The 18,925-nt window shown below is 41.0% G+C and overlaps 1 protein-coding gene across 12 annotated transcripts in view; it reads right to left on the reverse strand.

Annotated features, from left to right (window-relative positions):
* TCF4 (transcription factor 4) overlaps positions 1-18,925 on the reverse strand; it is a 332,565-nt gene that overhangs the window by 216,316 nt on the left and 97,324 nt on the right. For all 12 annotated transcript variants that reach the window (XM_037034619.1, XM_037034665.1, XM_037034636.1 and 9 more), the window contains 2 exons: positions 3,515-3,576; positions 646-742 (listed from right to left, as the gene is read on the reverse strand). In XM_037034619.1, coding sequence (XP_036890514.1) covers positions 646-742; positions 3,515-3,576 — 159 coding nt within the window. The remainder of the gene's footprint in view (positions 1-645; positions 743-3,514; positions 3,577-18,925) is intronic.

Consider the following 18,925-nt stretch of genomic DNA (forward strand, 5'->3'; position numbering starts at 1 on the left):
CAAAGCGGAAACCTATGCTAAGGACACAAGCAGGAAGGGTGTGCCGGAAACTCAGCCTCTCTCGGACCATGCAGAGCTCACTCCCAGCAGAGTGGGAAGAGGACTAGACCATCAGCACAGAAGTATGCCCCTCGGTAAATACACAACCAGATTTTACAGTCAACTTGAAGGCACTACCCTGACTTCAGCACAATAAACCTATTAAGCACACTATACCTACTATATTAAAGGGGTTTTCATAACCCTGTTAATGCAAATTCACAGCTAACACACACTGTATCTCATGGCCACCTGGCAAGCCCAGTGATATTTTTGTTTTAAATATTCACCACTTTGATTCCATCAACCTCTACTTAGAAAACTACTGTTGCAACATTAAAATTGTGATAAGTTCTTCACGTCTAAGGAAGACAAAATTTCCACGTAGATTCAGTGAAACCTTGTAATTCCACATGGTCATAAAACTTAGTTCTTTATGTTGTATTATCAAGCACCGACTATCAATATTTCCCTGCAATTTAAAATTACTGTAGAAAACTGACTGAACATCCGAGCTCCTAGAAACATAATATCTGTCTGGCCTCATGTTCTGTATGGGTAAAACATACTCATTGAAAAATCATATTAATTTAAAATTCGTCTTACTTTGTATTCTGGAATTGACAAAAGGTGGAGAGAGATTGTCATGTGACCCAAGGTCCCTGCTAGTCATGTGGTCATAGGGAGTCCCATCTCCATAGTTCTGTAAACAAAACAACAGCATTAGTTTCCATTTTACATGGAAAGAATCAGCACACAAATACGCCCCCAATGCTGAGACCCCTCTGATCCCCCCCAAAAAAACTGGAGTCCACTATTCTGACCCAGGAACTTCATCTTCACAAGGCCAGTAGTTAAGAGAGAGCTCTAGAGTTTAAATTTCCCTCATAATTGCTGTGATATCTAGGAAATAATAACAATAGAACCAACTCACATGAAGCTGTTGATGTGATTAAATGAAAGAATACACGTAAAACACCTGACATATAAAATATGTTATAAATATTAAAAGTTATTACTTTGATAAGCCCACGTTATTTTTTTAACTGCCCATAGCCTGTAATGAATAGCTGTTGGAAGACCAAGGCAGAGCCTTTAAAAAACATTTGGTTTTTATGACATTGAAATTTCAGTGTTTTGTTATAGTTGTTATTGTAGTTGTAAGAGAACTGGATCATTCCATAAGTAATTAACACATAGAATGTTAGGATTATTATTATAATAGCACTATGAATGAGTGTTACAACTTTAGCATAAATTAGTACTTCTGCATTTGGACAAAGTGTGCCACAAAAAATGGTTTTAAAGCAGACTTTAATTTCTTTGTCATTGTAACTCATTGTTTTAATGGGAATTTAAAATTAAAATATTTTAAACTGCTCTGCCACCTATTTTTCATGGAGGAATCGATGTCATATAAGAAAGAAAATCATGTATATTATATAGTTCAACTTTCATTCTGCTAAGGTGCATTAAGTACCCGAAAAGGAAAAAAGTGTAAAAAGCCGTCCTGCTCAGCTGGCTGCACTGCCCAGAAAGACCAAGTCAAACTTACTCAGAGGTGTCGGCTGGCGTGTGAGTCGAGGGGCAGAACCTGCCACATCAAAAAAGATGGATGCTTTCTGAAGAACGAAAATGCACGGCAGCTCACTAGAGAATAGACGGAATCCTTACAGATCCACACCAACCTGTTTTCAGTGGTCTGTCCTCATTTATAAACACTCAGCTGAATGATGCTGTAATCTAATGCTGTCAACATGTCCGTGTATACAAGACGTCACATCACTAGCATGGGTTTTACACTCACTCGTTCTGTACCAAGCACTGCATAATACTAAGTGGTATTAAGTGACCTCTTCTAAAGAATATTCAAAACGCTTAATATACATTATCTCATTTAAACCTCAGCAGGGTACTGCAAGGTAGCTGATAACATCACCAATTTCAAATGAGAAAAGAGGGACTTGGGTTGTACGGGTACAAGCCAGCTAGAGCCACCTGTCTCATGCAAGCTCCCCAGACTTAGAAATATGAATTGTAAAATGCTGATTCACAGTATTCGGCAACATATTCCATGACAAAAGTGGCAGAGCAGTTAATAAACACAAAATGAAAGTCAGAATGATCCTAAATGGACCTTGTTCTCTGAAATATAATTAAAAGCACTACATGTATTAAAACGAGAAATCGTTAAGAAATTAAGTCTGAATGAACTAAACAATAGAGAGAAACACTGTCGTCTCCTACACTTGCTGTCAAGGGGGATGGATTTATTTCTGCAAGTGCAGACTGTAACACGAGGAGGAGGAAAGACTTCCTCAACCCATCCATATAATGCATTAGAATGTCAAACTCGACAGCTGGTACAAGGCTCAACAAAGTTACTGTTAAGCTTAGAGATCCTGCTGTACCATGAAGACTAGAGCGAAAACCACAGGGCCAAAGGACAGGGAGAAGGGAATAACCACGGCTCACTGACATGTCCTCATTTTGACGGCTTGATCACCTACCTTCCTTGACTCTTGTGAGGAATGGAGACCTTCCTCCCCCCTCCCCCCCACCCAAATTTATGTGAATACTTAGGGTAAAATGTCACCCTCCCTACAGTACGCCTCGTCTATAGGCAGCTGGTTGGGGGAGGTGCACACGTTTGTTCAGCTATGAGCTCTAAGTCTATTTTTAATTTGGGGCATTATACATATATTACCAACGCTGACATGGATTTTAGAGAGCCTAGAAACGATTCGGCTAAAGACAGGTTATAATTCAAATCACACTTATTTAAGTTGGAAGGAATATGAAAGACCCTTTGGTTCTACTTCCTCATTTTATAAATTAGGAAAATGAAGATCAAAGAGGCGAAATGACACGCCCAAAGCCATGTACATACAAAAACACAGACTGCCTTTCCCACCCCATTCCATGATCTTCCTGTTACATCCAAACTAACAACCAAATATGAGAAGCAAAAATATGAGACCAAATAAATGAATGAATCCCACTGATGACCAAAGGCACTGCTGGTGAGATAGTGACCTATTTACAAACTGAAATCAATACAGACTTATTATGTAGATTACACCGATAGGCTAGACCTTCATACAAAGTCTTCAGAATTATTCGGTAGTCTATTTGCACCAATATATTACAGAGATAGTAGATTTTTTCCCAAAGTTGTGCCATCTACAGAAAAATAACTTTCTATAATACTAGATCAATAACTGGCAAAGTAAGGCCAAATATTTAATGAAGGATTTTTCTTCTGGTTAGCAGAAGTAGAACAGGTGTTAAATTCAACAATAGCATCCCATAAGAGAATGAAAAAAAATAATCCAAACACAAGCCGATCCTCATTAAACTTAGTGCGCATATATGTCTGTGCAGTTGCGTTTCTGCTTGAGAGAAACTCACCTTCCGTTTGTCAATTTACATATGTGGATGTCTGGATGTGGGAGAAAAGATTAGATATACTTACCCTGGATGGGCTTGGATGTCCTCCATTCCCCCAGGACCCTGAGCTACTTCTGTCTTCTACATCTGGGGACAAGAGAAAAGTTCTTCAGGCTTTCTTGTAATAATTCTTTCTTTTTGTATATGCACTTTTAAATTAATGTTTCAAATTAATCTCCTGTTGCCTTTAATTAAGAATCAGGCACGGGGCTACCACAATGATAGTGGCTTCTGACCCATCTACTTAAATTAACTCATTTAAATTCACAGCAAAAATGAACTGGACCCTCAGGAACCAGAGGTATGAACATCAAAATTACTTCCATCTTTCACAGTGCTTCATAGCCTCGACTTCTACAGACATGAAACTGCACTTAACCTTTAATTTAAATCTTTTTGGACAAAAATGTAAAAATACACTAACACAACCTTAATACAAAAAACAAGTTAAATTCAGGTAACTATTCGTACTAACATCAGAATGCACGCCATAATGCTCTTGAATACCTTTTGTTATCTAGGCAAGGCTTGCCACACCAAATAACAGATGGGCAACAAAATCCACAAGACCAAAAAGAATTCGGTCACCTGTTTCTACCAGTACACTCCATGGAAACTAGGATTTTGTTTTTTAAGTTAAAGCAACACTGTCTTAGTCTTTTAAAAATCTTTTTTTTAATAGACATGACTACTTGGCCTACAATCCTTAATCTGGGCATTGAGATGTGGACATTAAGGTTGTCAACGTTTCATCTGGATAAAGGACGATGAAGAGACCCAGGTGAACTATGGGAAAGTCGGGATTCTTCTAAAATGACAGCAGCGGCGTTCTGATGCTGACCAGATTGCGAAATGCTCCATCAGTGCTTCACACAGCAAATACTTGGGATGGAGAGTTTAACAGCTACCTTATCCTATTAAATTGCTTAAAACATAAAAGTGTTTTAAAATTTTAAAGATCAGTCACTCTATATTTAGAAACGGCTTTGAGATTTTTGATGAAAGGCCCTTTGTAAGTATAAAAAGTTTCACTGTTCTATTATTTTGATCACGGTTGATAACAGATGGCCATCACAAACTTCCTCTGACAGGACTGAAGGAGGAGGTGTGAAACTCCGGTTCAGCAGGCATAATCCCATGTACTGTGTTTCCTAACATCTCAGTGATACTGTGTATTCTCTTCATGCACTACTGTCATTCCTTTTGTTACTGCTATTTTATTACCAGCAGAAGTAATCGTAGTATAATTAATTGACTTATTATTTTGGATACAGTGGAGTATACAGCGTTTTAGCATATCTTAAAAGATGGAAAAATAACTATGAGGACTAAACTTGAATTCTTTCTTTTTTAAACAAATTCTGGTTTTTTTTGTTTTGCTTTTTTGCTTCAGAAGATAATGCGACTGCAAACAGATGTCCTCTGAGGACAGCTAAAATCAGGGGCTGTGAGTTTTAAGGAATGTCAAGAAGGCTCTAGAGGGTACCTTCAATCTGGAGAGAGATGCAATGCTTGCCCCAAACCTGCCTGACAACCTGACCTCCTGGCCTAGCCTGCGTGCGTGGCACTGAAGTACAAGCGGAAGTGACTTAGGACCCTCTGGATTCTCACATGAATACGTTTTATAGCTTACATGGTCTTCTTCATCTTTAACCAAAAACCACATATTTCCAGCAAAAACAAACAAACAAAAACTGTGTAATCGGCAAAATCCCTCAAATGTTGCAGCTTCTCAGAAGTCTAGAACATCTTTAATTCCTTTTACCCTGAAACAGCCAGCTTGGGTGTACTGGAGAAATTTCTGCTCTTAAATTAGGCCAAAAAATAATGCAAGAAAAGAGCTGAATCCCTATCTCTACCATAAGATGTTATATTGTTTGGACACATTTTATCTTTTTCAGTTTTCAGAAACCAGGCAGAGACAAAGAGGAAATAAGACCACAGTGATGCCAGGCCGGTGGTTCTCTACCAGCGGCAGTTCCGGCTCCCAGCAGACATTTGGCAATATCTGGGGACATTGTGAACTGTCCCAACTTTGGGAGTGAGGGGAGAGGTGTACTGGCATCCTATACATACACAGAAGTCCCCCACAACAAAAAAATGTTTTGGCCCTAGTTATCAACTGTGCTGGGATCGAGAAGCCCTATGCTAGAGGCAAAATCATATTATGGCGCAAAAAAAAAGAACTAAGTTGGAGAATAGATATATTAGAGTTTTATTTTAATTTAGCACAAACTCTTACTAAATATACAAGTGACATGCATTTTTAACCCCGACTTGAGCTGGACTGTTTCAAGAGACCTCCACATACATGTTTTGCGCACTAAATAAAGAAAAAATGATGGTCAGCCATGCAGCTTGCTAATTAACAGGCAGATAAAACACATCAGAACTTGAGTATTCCCAACTGGGCAATTTCAAAAGCGAGCAATCCACTAATTAAAAATGCTGGAAGTTTAGTTTTTTTCAAAACAGGTTAAATACTGGCTAGGCTCCTTCACAAATAGATTCTCAACCAATCCAATCTAACTGCTGTTTTGACGTCCCTTCCCACTCCCATCTTTCTGATTTCCTGACTCACGCTGGGCACCTTCCTCTCCTTTACTGCTCTTTTTAACAGGTTTTTCCATCTCTTGGCCTCCTGCTAGATCTAGAAGATAAAGACCAATCTCTAGCTCCCCCAAACCTAATAGAACAGTCACATGATTTCTGGTTATATTTTATCTTTGAAAAAGTATGTGTGTAACTGGGGCTCATTCATCCACAGCAAGAACACACAGGGCTAGAGCACGGATATTTGTAACTCATAATGAATGTAAACATGCCACGTTTATGTTTTTTGTTCCTTTCCTCCCTCCCACTGTGCTTCATCAGACCTGCCAGTAAATTAGCATGCATTTCCTCAACAACCATTCCAGCGAGTCTCAAAGTGCATCTGAGGACCACCCTGCACCCGAATCATGCGAAATCTTCATCAAAAAACCTGCAGCTTAGGGTCCATGACAGACCCAGCGAGTCTAGATCTCTGGGGACAGAGCCAGGAAAAAAATAACAACTGTGTTTTTAACAAAGTCCCCAAGTAATTTTCACGCACACAGGAGTTTGAGACCCACCAGCCTACTCCGATGCAATGTGAGACACAGATGCACACCCGGCACCAACAGCTGCACGTCTCACTCCCTCCTTCAAATCCCTGCCTAGGTTGCCGGATTCAGCAGCATCCCGTGCACACACCCAGTATATGTGCATCCCGGTGGTTCTTGCCCAGGCGCACTCTTTACGTAAACCTTGCACATGGCCTACACTTGGCCATTCCTCATGTATCTGAACACTGCACACACACCCTTACACCTCCCCGTTTTTCTACCTCTATTCCCTTTGCCTAAACTGTTCTTCATCTCTCAAAAAATAAAGCAGTTAACTTTTAGTGAGCTTAAATATGTGTCAGACACTGTGCTAGTAAGCACATCGATGTACTAACGGTATCCGATTTTATGTATGAGAAAACTGAGACTTCGATGGGACAGATAACTTCCCCAAGGTGACATTAAGTGGCAGAGCGGGCCAACACAGGTGCTGTCGTGCTAAAAGCCAGTGAGTACTTTTCTCCACCAGGAAAATACCCTTCTAGTGAGAACCTCGGACCTCTCCAGGACCAGCTCGAATGGATGTCACCTTCAGACACTTCTCCCCAAGCAGAGCAAGTGTGTGCATTGGGCAGTTTATGCCCATTCTTGTGTCAACAAAAGATTACAGAATTATGTATAACACCCACTATATGGAAGTAAATACCTAGAGAAATCCAGAGACTGGAAAACAAAAGGAGAAGAACAGTAAAGCCAGAGGGGCGATGCGCTTACCAAAATGTACAAAGCAATAGGCGAGAAAGGGGGTCAAAACCCTATACGCTCCAGAGTGGGCAGAATGAAGGGCGAAATGAAATTCCCGATGAGCGTGGATAACAACACACAGACTGCTCGGGAAACCCGCTGAGGCCACAAATCAAAAACTGCCTGGGACAGAAGCCATCTGAACACTCAGCTCTTGCCTCTCCCTCGCTCTGTTGCCTCCTCCGTCCAGGACGAGAATAAATAACAGAGAAACAATAACCCAGGTGGCAGAAGGGAAGGGAAAAGGCAAGTGAAGGATAGAAATTACTATTCCACAAAATTGAAACGGACTGGATTGTTCACGATTTTTCACATTTATTTTACCCTAAACTAGGGGAGACACAGTAACTTCCACAGGACAGACAGCTACTCTGGGAGGGAGCCTGACAGTCCACAGATTTTCTGAAGTCCCTCCAACAAGTTGGACAGTTCGGCAAGGTTAAGAGAACTGGGGCCATACACTCCGTCTAGAGAAAAGATAGAGACATAACTTTTAATTTCTATGATTTCCCATCTACACTCATTAAAGTTATGGTTGGATTCCTCAAATTTCCCTAAGACCAAAACTACCAGCTAGAGCAGACAAATATCAGAAAACACAGCGCTGGGAGCCGACATGAAAACCTGGGTTTAGTAGCGACTTCCTGTTGACCAGCTCTAGGGCCTGAGCTAGTCTCGGAACCCGTTTTGTCAACTGCAAAACAAGTGGGTTTGGTTTCCATGCTTGGGAATAGCACAGGCTGGTATATTCGGAAAACTCCCACAGAAGAAAACTAAAACGATGGATAAACATTAATTAATTAATCTTCTTTAAAATACCAATCAGCTGACTAAAAGAAAAAGGAATCTTCAAGCCAAAATCAAAGTGAATGCTGGAACCCAGGGAGGAAAAAACACATTTTGCCCTGAGGACATCTGCCAACCCCCAAAATTTAATGGCCTCTTGGGTCTAAAAGAAATGGAGTGAAATCCTAGGACCCACCCGAAATAGGCATTTAACAGGAGATAAGGGGATAATAGGATTTCCAACCTCAAAGAGTTATTATTAAAGTAAATGAGCTCATTAGTATTTGCTAAACACTTAGGGAAGTACCTGGCCCATAGTAAATACTCAGTAACCAATATCTGCCATGAGAGCCTAGTTTACTAATACTGCCCAAAACCTAAGATAATTAAACCCCAAAGTGCGATCCAGTCAAAGAAATCTGAGTCTCCCTTTTTTATGGCCACTAGTTCTGCTTAACAGGTTAGAGACTTTCAAATCTGCTGCTGGATTTTAGAAACAGCCAATACACTTAGAGTAAACAAATCTGACTTCCATAAACCTTGATGGCACAATCACAGTGAGAATTCAACAACCATGAGACTTGTTTTGTGGCTTAATTTATCTTTAGAGTATCTTCTTTACGTCTTACCATTTTAACATATTTCTGTGTGTTGCATAAATGACAGGCTGTCAAAAGTTATGTATGCTGACCAACAGCCCAAGCTGAGAACACAGACCAAATATTATGTAGGTGTGAACCTGATCTGAAATAAACAAGTGGCAAAGTTACCTAACTCTGTTGATTCAGGATCATTACAGTTGTGTATTGGTTCTTTCCAAAATTCGAACCCAGATCATGTCAAACACCCAAGACCCTAGAGGTTCACAAAGTCAGAAAACAACCAAAGTGGTTTTTTTGCATTGCTCTAGGAGTCTACAAATTCCTACTTTTGTAGAAGTGTATTGATTTCCCGATGGAAGCTTCCGCACACTCGGAATGCACCGGGGGCCTGAGGCTCAGTTTTCCCTGGAAACATAATCACTCTGAAACCTGCTGAAGTCCACACGCTCTAAGATCCTTTGCTCTGAAACAACAGACACTATGAAATACCCTCCACATCATCATGGAGACTCACAGACTGCGTACATCTGTGGCTCCTACTAATTTCCTAGTCCAGGAAGAACCCTTGGCTGAGCCCTCCACACAAACTGAGATGGCATATGCTCTCCGTCAGTGCCAGATGAATTTAGAGTTCAAAATATTTCATCAGCAAAGAGCGTGTTAAGGATGTGCACATTTTCATTAGCAGCCAGTATAATAAGAGCTTTAAGTAGAGGAATCTGAAGTCAAAATTTGAGTGCGAAGGCGGAGGAAGAAGGGCTGACGAGCTTCAAGTATTGAGTGAGAGCCAGTGTCCACGCTATCATGGTCACTTCTTTCTGTTTCTGTAACAGACGAGACACACTTCACAAGGACTCATCTGCGCAGTGAGTGACCAGGAACTTCTGGGCCTCCCCAAATGGACTGAGCACAAGACAAGGGCTGTGATGATGAGCCCCACACATGACCCTTCAAATACAAAGAACAGAGACCTGGGCTTTCCATCTTCATCACCGCTGTCAACACTGGCATGCTCAGCACTGGTGAATTTCCTTACCAAATAAACCTGAAAACTCAACGGTCAAGCACAAGATGGTTTTACAGTTTATATACAAATATATAAATTGTATGAAGAAGGGCAAATGTGAATACACTGGGCAGAAAAGTACAGTGGGGAAATTTGTTCAGAGAAGAATGACTATTGTATTTTAGCCTTTATTAATCTCCAACTTACATCTCTGTTAATGTGTCCTTTAGAACACTTGTTTAAAACAGTATTATTTTCCTCGTTAAAAAAACCAGCTTTCAAGAATGCACATTAAATGATCTCAGATATTCAAAATATAACGTTCATTGCTTTTTTCAATGCTAAAAAACAAGGAAAGCATTTTCATATAATATGGAGGTCAGATAATATGAAAGTAAATAAATAAAATGCATAATTAGTTTGCTAGAAATATGCCAGTGGGGCTCCTTATCCTGAAACTCAAGAATCTTCTTGAAACTCAAGGTGATTAAAGAGTTACATTATGAAACTGAGGCAAAAGGAACCTTGAAGTCTTTATATCAATCCACATAAATTTGGAAGTATCAATACCAATCTAACTTGAATAAAGTTCTAACATGAAATACAGAGACACAGGTGTTATTTGGCACCCCTCCGTTTCAAATGTGTTAAACCGCCTGGTTAGGTCCTTCCTACAAAGGGAAGCCAGTCCCTTCAGGACCTCATCTTTCCTGGCAGGAGCCCAGAGAGAAGAGCCATGAATAACTGAGGCAGGAGTACAGTCCTGTGAGGTGTACATGCCTCCCTTGACTTTCTAAAATGTAACCAGTCTAAAAGTACTCAGGAATAATGTTTGGGGGGGAGGGGACTTAAGCAAAGTCAGTTGGAAATAAAAATCCAAAGTACGCTGCCATACACCTGGAGACTTTAAAACATACCATCTAACTCCAAAATTACATTGGTAGGCTTCAAAGTACCTAAATGAAAAGTGAATAGAGCCCTGGCTGGTGTGGCTTGGTGGACTGAGCGGCAGTCCATCAACCGAAAGGTCGCTGGGTGGATTCCCAGTCAGGACACGTGCCCAGGTTGTGGGCCAGGCTCCCAGTAGGGGGTGTGCGATCTGTGTATACTTGCACACTGATGTTTTGCTCCCTCTCTTTCTCCCTCCCTTCCCCTCTCTCAAAAAATGAAAATAAATAAGATAAATGTATGTAAATATACATAAATACATATTTTTAAAATGAATGAAATTTGGGGAAATTTTAATTAGGTGCTTAGTAACTCTTAAAGATGTGTTTACCAATAGGCACAACAAAATGTGAGAAATAACGGTATACTTTAGAAAATAAAACATTAAACAACAAAAAAATAAAATTTCAAACACACTTCATTTTCCAATAGAAAAGAATATATAACTCTGGTAACATGTACATGCAACTATGTGTTTTTCAAATGATAAATTCATTTTATGGTGCAAAATCTATAATACTATGATGACTTCAGATACACAAATTGATATTTACAATCCCTTCTTGATAAATAATGTATTACATTTATTCCAATGGAGAGGGAAAAGGAGCGAAGATGAAACATACAACAGTTTTATCTTTTCTTCTCTCGCCCCGCCCCATCTCTGTTCTCCCCAGGGTACCATTCTTGAGGCTCTGGGAAAGGACTGCTGGCTTAACTGAAATATTCGTGGGCTGTAACTGCTCTGCAAAACCACAGTGGTCCACTTCCCCCAAACGGCACCCGTTCCGCTTACTTTCTTCTTCATCTTCTCTTTCCTTTTGTACTTTAACCACGTCTCCATCTAGTCTCACCTCATCCCCTACTCCAGATGGTTGACCAGTACTGGTGAAGCCGGTTTTAACTATTCGGAAATCTTCCCTAAAATTTAGTGTTCTGGTACAACAATGATCACTTCCATAAACTGGTTTTCATTTTATTCTTCCAACATCCCAATCTCCCACCTGTGTTAACGCTGCAGCCTCTGACCTGGCAATGACTAGCAATCAATCTTACATGCTGTCTTCAGGGGTCATGTCTTAGTTTTAGGCCAATTTTCTTTGTATTTAGGCTCAAATGTGCAAACCACACTATATTACTCTGCAAAACATCAATGAGAAGGCTTAATTAAGTAACACTGACAGATAAATCCATTTCTTTTGCAGTAATCAAATCAAAGCAGGTTGACATAACACAGGAACTTAATACAATTATTCCCTTGTAATTGGAAAAAGGCCCTTTACTTCTCATTAAAGCAATCTTCTGGGTATTGGCATAATAAGAAGACTCAGAGCCTTAATACTGCCCTATAAAAGTCTCAAGATACAGACCCCTTAAGCAAACCAGCCAGATTATCTAATTCCTTGATCACAGCAGAACAGGTAGTCCCTACTGTTTAAAACTACTAACTCTTTCTCTCTACTGCAATTGAAAAGAGGTAAATCAGTATCAAACACATAAAATGAAAATCTGCAAAAATACATAAACTGTTTACAGTTTTCTACAACCATCTCCACATGTATTTGAAGGGGAGCCGTCCATTAAAAATAAATTTGAAATAATGTAGAAATGTGAAATTGTAATAGCTTGGATGGGGACAGGGAAAATCTTCCCTATTTTTACTTAATGGGCTCAACTGAATGTATGTGCCTAAATATAAGTCTGGTACTCAACGGTACAACTCAAGTTCGATGATCGGAATTGTGAGAGAACAGAACTTGAAGAAGACATTGGATTTTTTTGGTATTTAAAGAACAGTAAGTAACCTGGTCAACTGTAGACTTCTCTGACCAGGCTGCAACCCACAAAGAATGCAACAGTACACCAAGTTCATTTCCCCACACTATACAAAAGTCAATTTTCATTTTTCCTGCCAAATTTGAGGAATTTTCTGCTACTTACCTCAGAGCACCTGATCAATCTCAAAATAATTCTAGCAACTGTTTCTAAGAAGAAACCTATAATCTAGGGTTGTGATTCCTAAATGTGGCTGACCATCAAAATACCCCAGGAACCTCAAAAGAAAAGAAAAAAAATACAAAGATATCCTGGCCCTATCTGGAAAGTAATCAAGAAAAGATCAAAGACTAAAGTTCAGGAACAATGTAATTTTAGATTCTTCCTACGTTTCTCTAACTTTTCATTTTCAAAAGTTGTTAATTACAATGTAGTTGAAATGATGTGTTTGCTGGGTCTCAACCATTTTGGAGCAGACTGCATCAGTCACATTCTTTTTTCCCTTTGGTACTTCTGAGTCTATTTCCCAAGAACAAAAACAGTGCACTTATCAAAATCAGGAAATACACCTTTGCTATAATGGTTTTATCTAATCCATTGTCCATGAATGATAACTGATCTCAACTATAATAAGCACATTTAACCAGGCACCACCGCCCCCCAAAATTCCAGGATTACTCACTGCATTAAATCAGCACATCCTTCTCACTCTCTCATCTATTGTAATCAGTAACAATTCCTCAGTCTTCCATTTTCTTTTGTAATATTGGCATTTTTGAAAAATACAGGCCATGTATCCCATAGAATTATTTCTCAGTTTGGCTTTATCCGATGCTCCCTTATGACTGTGTTCAGGTGGACATAACACTACATAAGTGGTGTCATGTCTCTCCCTGGACGTCACATACAGAGCCACGGGACGGCACAGTGGTCTGCCCCTTCGTTTGTTATGCTAATCTCGTCACCTGGTCAAGGTATTGTGGAAATTCTCCACTGTATAATTACAACTTTTCCCTGTGCAACTGATCAGAAATCTATGGAAGACACTCTAAGACCATCATAACTAATTTTTAATCCTGTTCTTATTGAAAAAAAATAAAACACAAAAATGTGTAAGATAAACAGTGAACATTCCCTCAACACCCACTTCCCCACCTTCCTATCAGTGGTAAGCCTTCACGATGTCCTAGGCAGCCTCACAGGCCCTCTAGTCCGTGATCAGTTGGTTTTTAAAACCCCAGAAATGCAGAGCGGGAAATACAAAACTGGACTGAAACTTCTGTCCTATCTGCATGGGTAAGAAATACTCCTCGGCTGTTTATTTATGCACTGGTGACATCTCAATGGATAAAATCACTAGTGGTAAGCAGTGTGACCTCGGTGGGGGTGAGGAGGACAGCCACTACAATAGATGAAGACACATTATACAATTAACTCGGAAGGAAGTCAGCCAAGACAAAGACAACCTACTAGTGAATCCATGCAATGCATAAAGCCACGTGAAATAACCCATCCTGGAGTGCACGCTGCCCCGACTAGCTGTTCCTCCCCTCCAGTTCTGGAACCACAGTGCACAAAGGGAATCCACCACAGCAGCAGCACCTCCCGAGTAGATCAAGAGGATCCAGAAGCTCACGTACAACTGACAAAGCAATCTAGCATGCTTTTTATAAGCTGGCAAAAAGAAAAAGTGGGAAACATCTAGAAGTCTTTAAAAGTGATGAGTAAACTGACACTTTAAAAAGAATATATTCCCACATTTGAGGTCAGGCGTACACATCATCTAGACACAGTCAGTAAAACTTGGCCATTTGTTAGAATATATGCACATTACATAACACTGAGCGAGTTAGTTACCTTCTTGTTATCACTATAAGGTGGAAATGGTCACTTCTAAACCCTTGGGTGAAGCCCACGTTGTTTTGTTAATGGAACAGTGCTGGTGGATTTCAGTTCGGACTTAGAAGATTTTCCCTACAATTCCATTTCAGCCAAATGTCTGGCAGACGTTTTTCCTAGTTGGGCTTATAAATGTGTGTGTGTGGTATGTGTGTATGTCAGAGAAGTCTGTCTGGTGACCAAACGGTTTTACATTTTATCTCACAATGATGTACTCACACATTTGTATTATGCTTTCTGATTTCCAAAATGTATTTTTACATTCATCTCACTTGAAATGATTTATCTGAAATCACTGCAAGTATGAAACTGGTATCGCAGGTAGTTGCATACTTCGGTATAAGCAAACTAACGCCATTTTTCCAAAGCATGAAAATAAAAATCACCAAAACAGAAATTGGTAGTTATCTGATACAAAAGAGGCCATTCCATTCCCCTTGCTAATTCTAACAGGCAACAGAATACTTGCTTAAGTTCATTAGAAAACTTGCAAAAATAGGAAACCTGGATAGTCCTGAAATGACTGAGTTTTCCTATCTAGATGCAACATGCTCGTCCAAATCATACGAGCAATGAAAACTTGCTAATCTGCCCTCTGAGCTGCCCTGTCCCCTATACAACACCGTCTCACGGACATGACCCAAGTCAGGCTCTGGTTTGCAGAAGGCGCAGGTCGGTCTGTATGGACGGAAATGGCCTGTCGTTCCCCCAACCATACTGCCACTGTCACTTTCACTTTCAAGTGCTCCAAAACACTCTCGTAACTAAAGCGACCAAAATGCATCCACCTTAATATATTAGTGTAGCCTTTGGGGGTAGGAATCGAAACACACTAGAATCAACTGCTATTTCCCTAAGCTTAAATCTGGCAAATTCATGGCAATGAGGATTTTGTGCTTTTAATAGCTTTGCACCTTGGGTACAGCCTGCCTTTTGCCCACCTGATAATCGATGGCTGAGCCTGGTCAGAAAGAGATGAGCTGCTATGATGAGCTGGTCTTACAGATTCACTATGTGGACTGATAAAACCTGTAACTCTTCCTCAGGAATGAGAGAAATGCCCTTAGTTTGAAAGGAGACCTGAAGAATGACAATAACCAGGCATCCTGAGAGAAAACGAGAAGCAGGGAAGGGTTCAGGGGAAGCCAAAGCTGTCGGTAGAGAATAATGATTTATCAGATGCGATTAGCAGAAAGTTTGATTAGAAAAGACGCCTCCTGAACACAGCAGACACTGCAATACTACTTTAAGATGTTGCTGTAGGAAAAAACAGTGCCTGCCAAATGTGGTCTGTAACAGCACAGGCTAGCCATGAGTGACAGTGGGAAAATAGCCACTAAGCCAGATTTTATTTGATTTGTACTGATGATTTTTATTAGAATACATGGATCATTGCTTCAACCTTTCCATGTAAAACCAAATCAAATTCAAAAACTCACACATCAGTCACCTAACCTTATGTCATTCCGTCTGCTTTACTAAAGTTGAGCCACATTTCAGCTGATCTGTCCTCGATAAATCGTTCAGCGACTCAAAACTGTTGGGCCAAATTCTGGGAGGCAAGCGGTACACAAAAGAAACCGCTAAATCTGCAGTTACAAATTAGAAAGCCAAAGAAAAGAAATACTGCAAGCCTCAGAAATACAGAATGGAACCAAAGCAACATACAGTCAATGCAAAACAGGATGACACACAGTCTCCTCATAGTACCATGTGGATTGTCCTGAATCTTCCAAAGGCCCACCCACCCTCAGCTTCTTTTTTCCACTTAAACTCAAGGCTCTGTGCAGGGCTTGGCAAAGAGTCACTGTGCAAAGTCCACAGTCACAGCACAGGAAATGGAATCAGTTTTACAGATTAAAAATAATAATCCGCTTTACAAATTATAACCTGCATGATAAAAATGAAAATAAAATATTTTATTCTACTAAATAAAATAATACATTTGTACAAAGCTTCTATACTGTTTATAAAAAGTTCTTAATTAAAAGAAATGAAATCTAATTCCACGAAACCCGGCAATAGGTTTCCAGAGAAACAGAACCTGCCCCACATCCTACTTCCCGCCACGCCTTCACCCCGCCTGGTATGCTAGCGTTTTTCTTCCTTCCCAAGCAATGCTGCAGATTAATTATTGTCTAGATATCCATTTCTAGTTAAAAAGCCAGTTCGGTCTTCATGATTTCCTTTACTCCCCCAGACAACTCCTGATTTGCACGTTACTATCTCTTCTTCGGGGAAGATACGAAACCTTCCTGGTTAAAGGCCATCAGCACTTCTCACGTCCAACGTCCTCTAGGGGCTGAGTGTGAAACACCCGGCAACACCTTAGTTGAAAACTCAATGCCTCTGAAAACCAGTGGTCACCAAACTCTCAGGCCTCTGTGTACCCCTGCACGGCCAAAACTAGACTGTTTACCCCGCCTCCCATTTCTAGCCACACCCCCTAGCCCTGACCACACAGGAAGTCTATGTCTCCCACCCTTCTTTGCAGTAAGGTGGGACCATGTGACAAAGACCTGGTCAATAGAATTGGAGCAGAAGTAATGTTGCTTTCCCAGTCCTGGCCACTAAAGCCTGCCATGCAATCCTCCATGCACTTTCTCTTCCCTCTCTGTTCCAGCCCCCATGCACAGAAACTAGGGAATCCCTGAGGCCCTAGGGGATGACCAAGCTGAGGCATGAAAAGAAACCAGACCTGAAGGACTACAGGGCACTGAGCCCACCCCACAGGTCTTGTGACACCAGAGGGAATAACCCTTGTGGCACTGAGCTATTGAAGTTTGGTGGCTGTTTGTTCCAGCAATTACGAATCAATCATACTCTGACTAATGCATCCTCCCAAACAGACTTCCGTGAATTCTGGTGCTATGATTCTGTCTTCCGAGCAAAGCAAACACAAGCAGTTAGAGTCGGCACTAGTCAGAACTGGGAGGCAGGGGAACCTGGTCTTTGAACTATCCTTCTCTCCCTTTCAGACTTGTTTTCCCTCTTCGCATTTCCTCCCTCTGAGCACCAAATGTTCCCAGGCTGCTCAGTCTCATCTGTCTCAAGAAAATAAACCCAATACATTCATTAGCCATTCTTTCTTTTACCCATTAGCTTGCAACCAGGAATGGTGAGCTGCTGAGCACTTGTGTGCTTCTGGAGAACGTTTAACATCTCTATCCTATGTATCTTCATCTGTAAAGAGGGAACGATTCTGTCCACCTTCCAATGCTGTCGTGATGATTAAGAGATACTTTCAGAAAAGGCCATGGTACCTGGAACATAGACGTGGAACTCCCATTTTATTATGACAGCATGATATTTAACAAAAATGGGATATAAAAATCAATATAAAATAGGGCTCTTTCTCTCTGAAATGTATATAGCCTAGATTGGGAAACATGAATAGAAAGCAGTATTTGATTCCTGACAGAAAAATCTATGTTTATGAAATTTTACAGAAAGGAGAGTTATTCAGGCTAAAATCATCACTTCTGCCACATCGGCAATCTGGGGTAAAGAAAGGAGAAAGGCAGCAGTGGCACCCTGGTGAGCTGCACTGACGCAGCTGTGAAGGTCATTTTAGGCACAGTTGAAATAGAGGTCCCCTCGTGCAGAGAATTCAGTAGCCCAGACAAACGGAAAGTCCAGCAACAAAGCCGGTTTCAGGGTCGGTGTACCTAAGGGATGCATCACACCAGCCTTGCTCTCCGTCCACTGTGCCGACGCCCTGTTGCCTTCCTCCTACAGCTGGCATGCACCCCTTACAGTCATGGGGCTCCTGACGCAACTCACTTCCTCCTTCCTTTGCTTACTTGTAGAGAGTTAGGTTTCCAAAGAGCAAAATTCCTCCTGAACTTCGCCTTACTCAAGGCTATCACGGAACCCATCCCTAAATCCAGGGAAACACGTGTGGATATATGGATGCACATTCAAAGTGTGACCCAAATTAAAAAATAAGCCATGAAAGATGAAAACATGGACATGGAGAAAGAACAGGATTGCCCTGTTGGGTTTAGCCCAATCACAGCTGTCCCCTGGAGACGCAGTCACCCCACACAAACTACAAGGACATATGCACTCTGGGGAAGAGGATGAGCATATGATGAATTTATGGTAGTGAGACAACCACAACTGGAGAGAAAGCGGCAAGCATCATCGGCGCATCAGTATAAGTGTGCAGTGTAGAAGCAAAGAGGGCTTTGGGAATGGATATGCAAATCCTATCATGCCCTCTCTCCTTTAAGTATTTCAAAATCTCACCATTAGTGTCAGGACAAGAGCAAAGGTCTTCAATTCACTAGGGACCTCAAGTTCATCTCGGTAACGCACCCACACACCCTTGTTTTCTCTCCTGTAGTTACCCTGATCCCTCACAATGCTCATGCACACCACTGGCCCTGCCACGGCAGAACTCGAACGCGTGTGTCCTCTAGAAGCGCACACTCCAACCCAGCTCCACTTCTCCCTCAGCCTGTTTCATTCCCACGTCAACTCTCAGCTGAATCATCCTTTCCTACAAGGAATCCTGTCTTCCTCCG

Source organism: Sturnira hondurensis, unplaced genomic scaffold, assembly GCF_014824575.4.
Source record: "Sturnira hondurensis isolate 20B ecotype Veracruz unplaced genomic scaffold, ASM1482457v3 Scaffold0001872, whole genome shotgun sequence".
Classification (NCBI taxonomy): Eukaryota; Metazoa; Chordata; class Mammalia; order Chiroptera; family Phyllostomidae; genus Sturnira; species Sturnira hondurensis.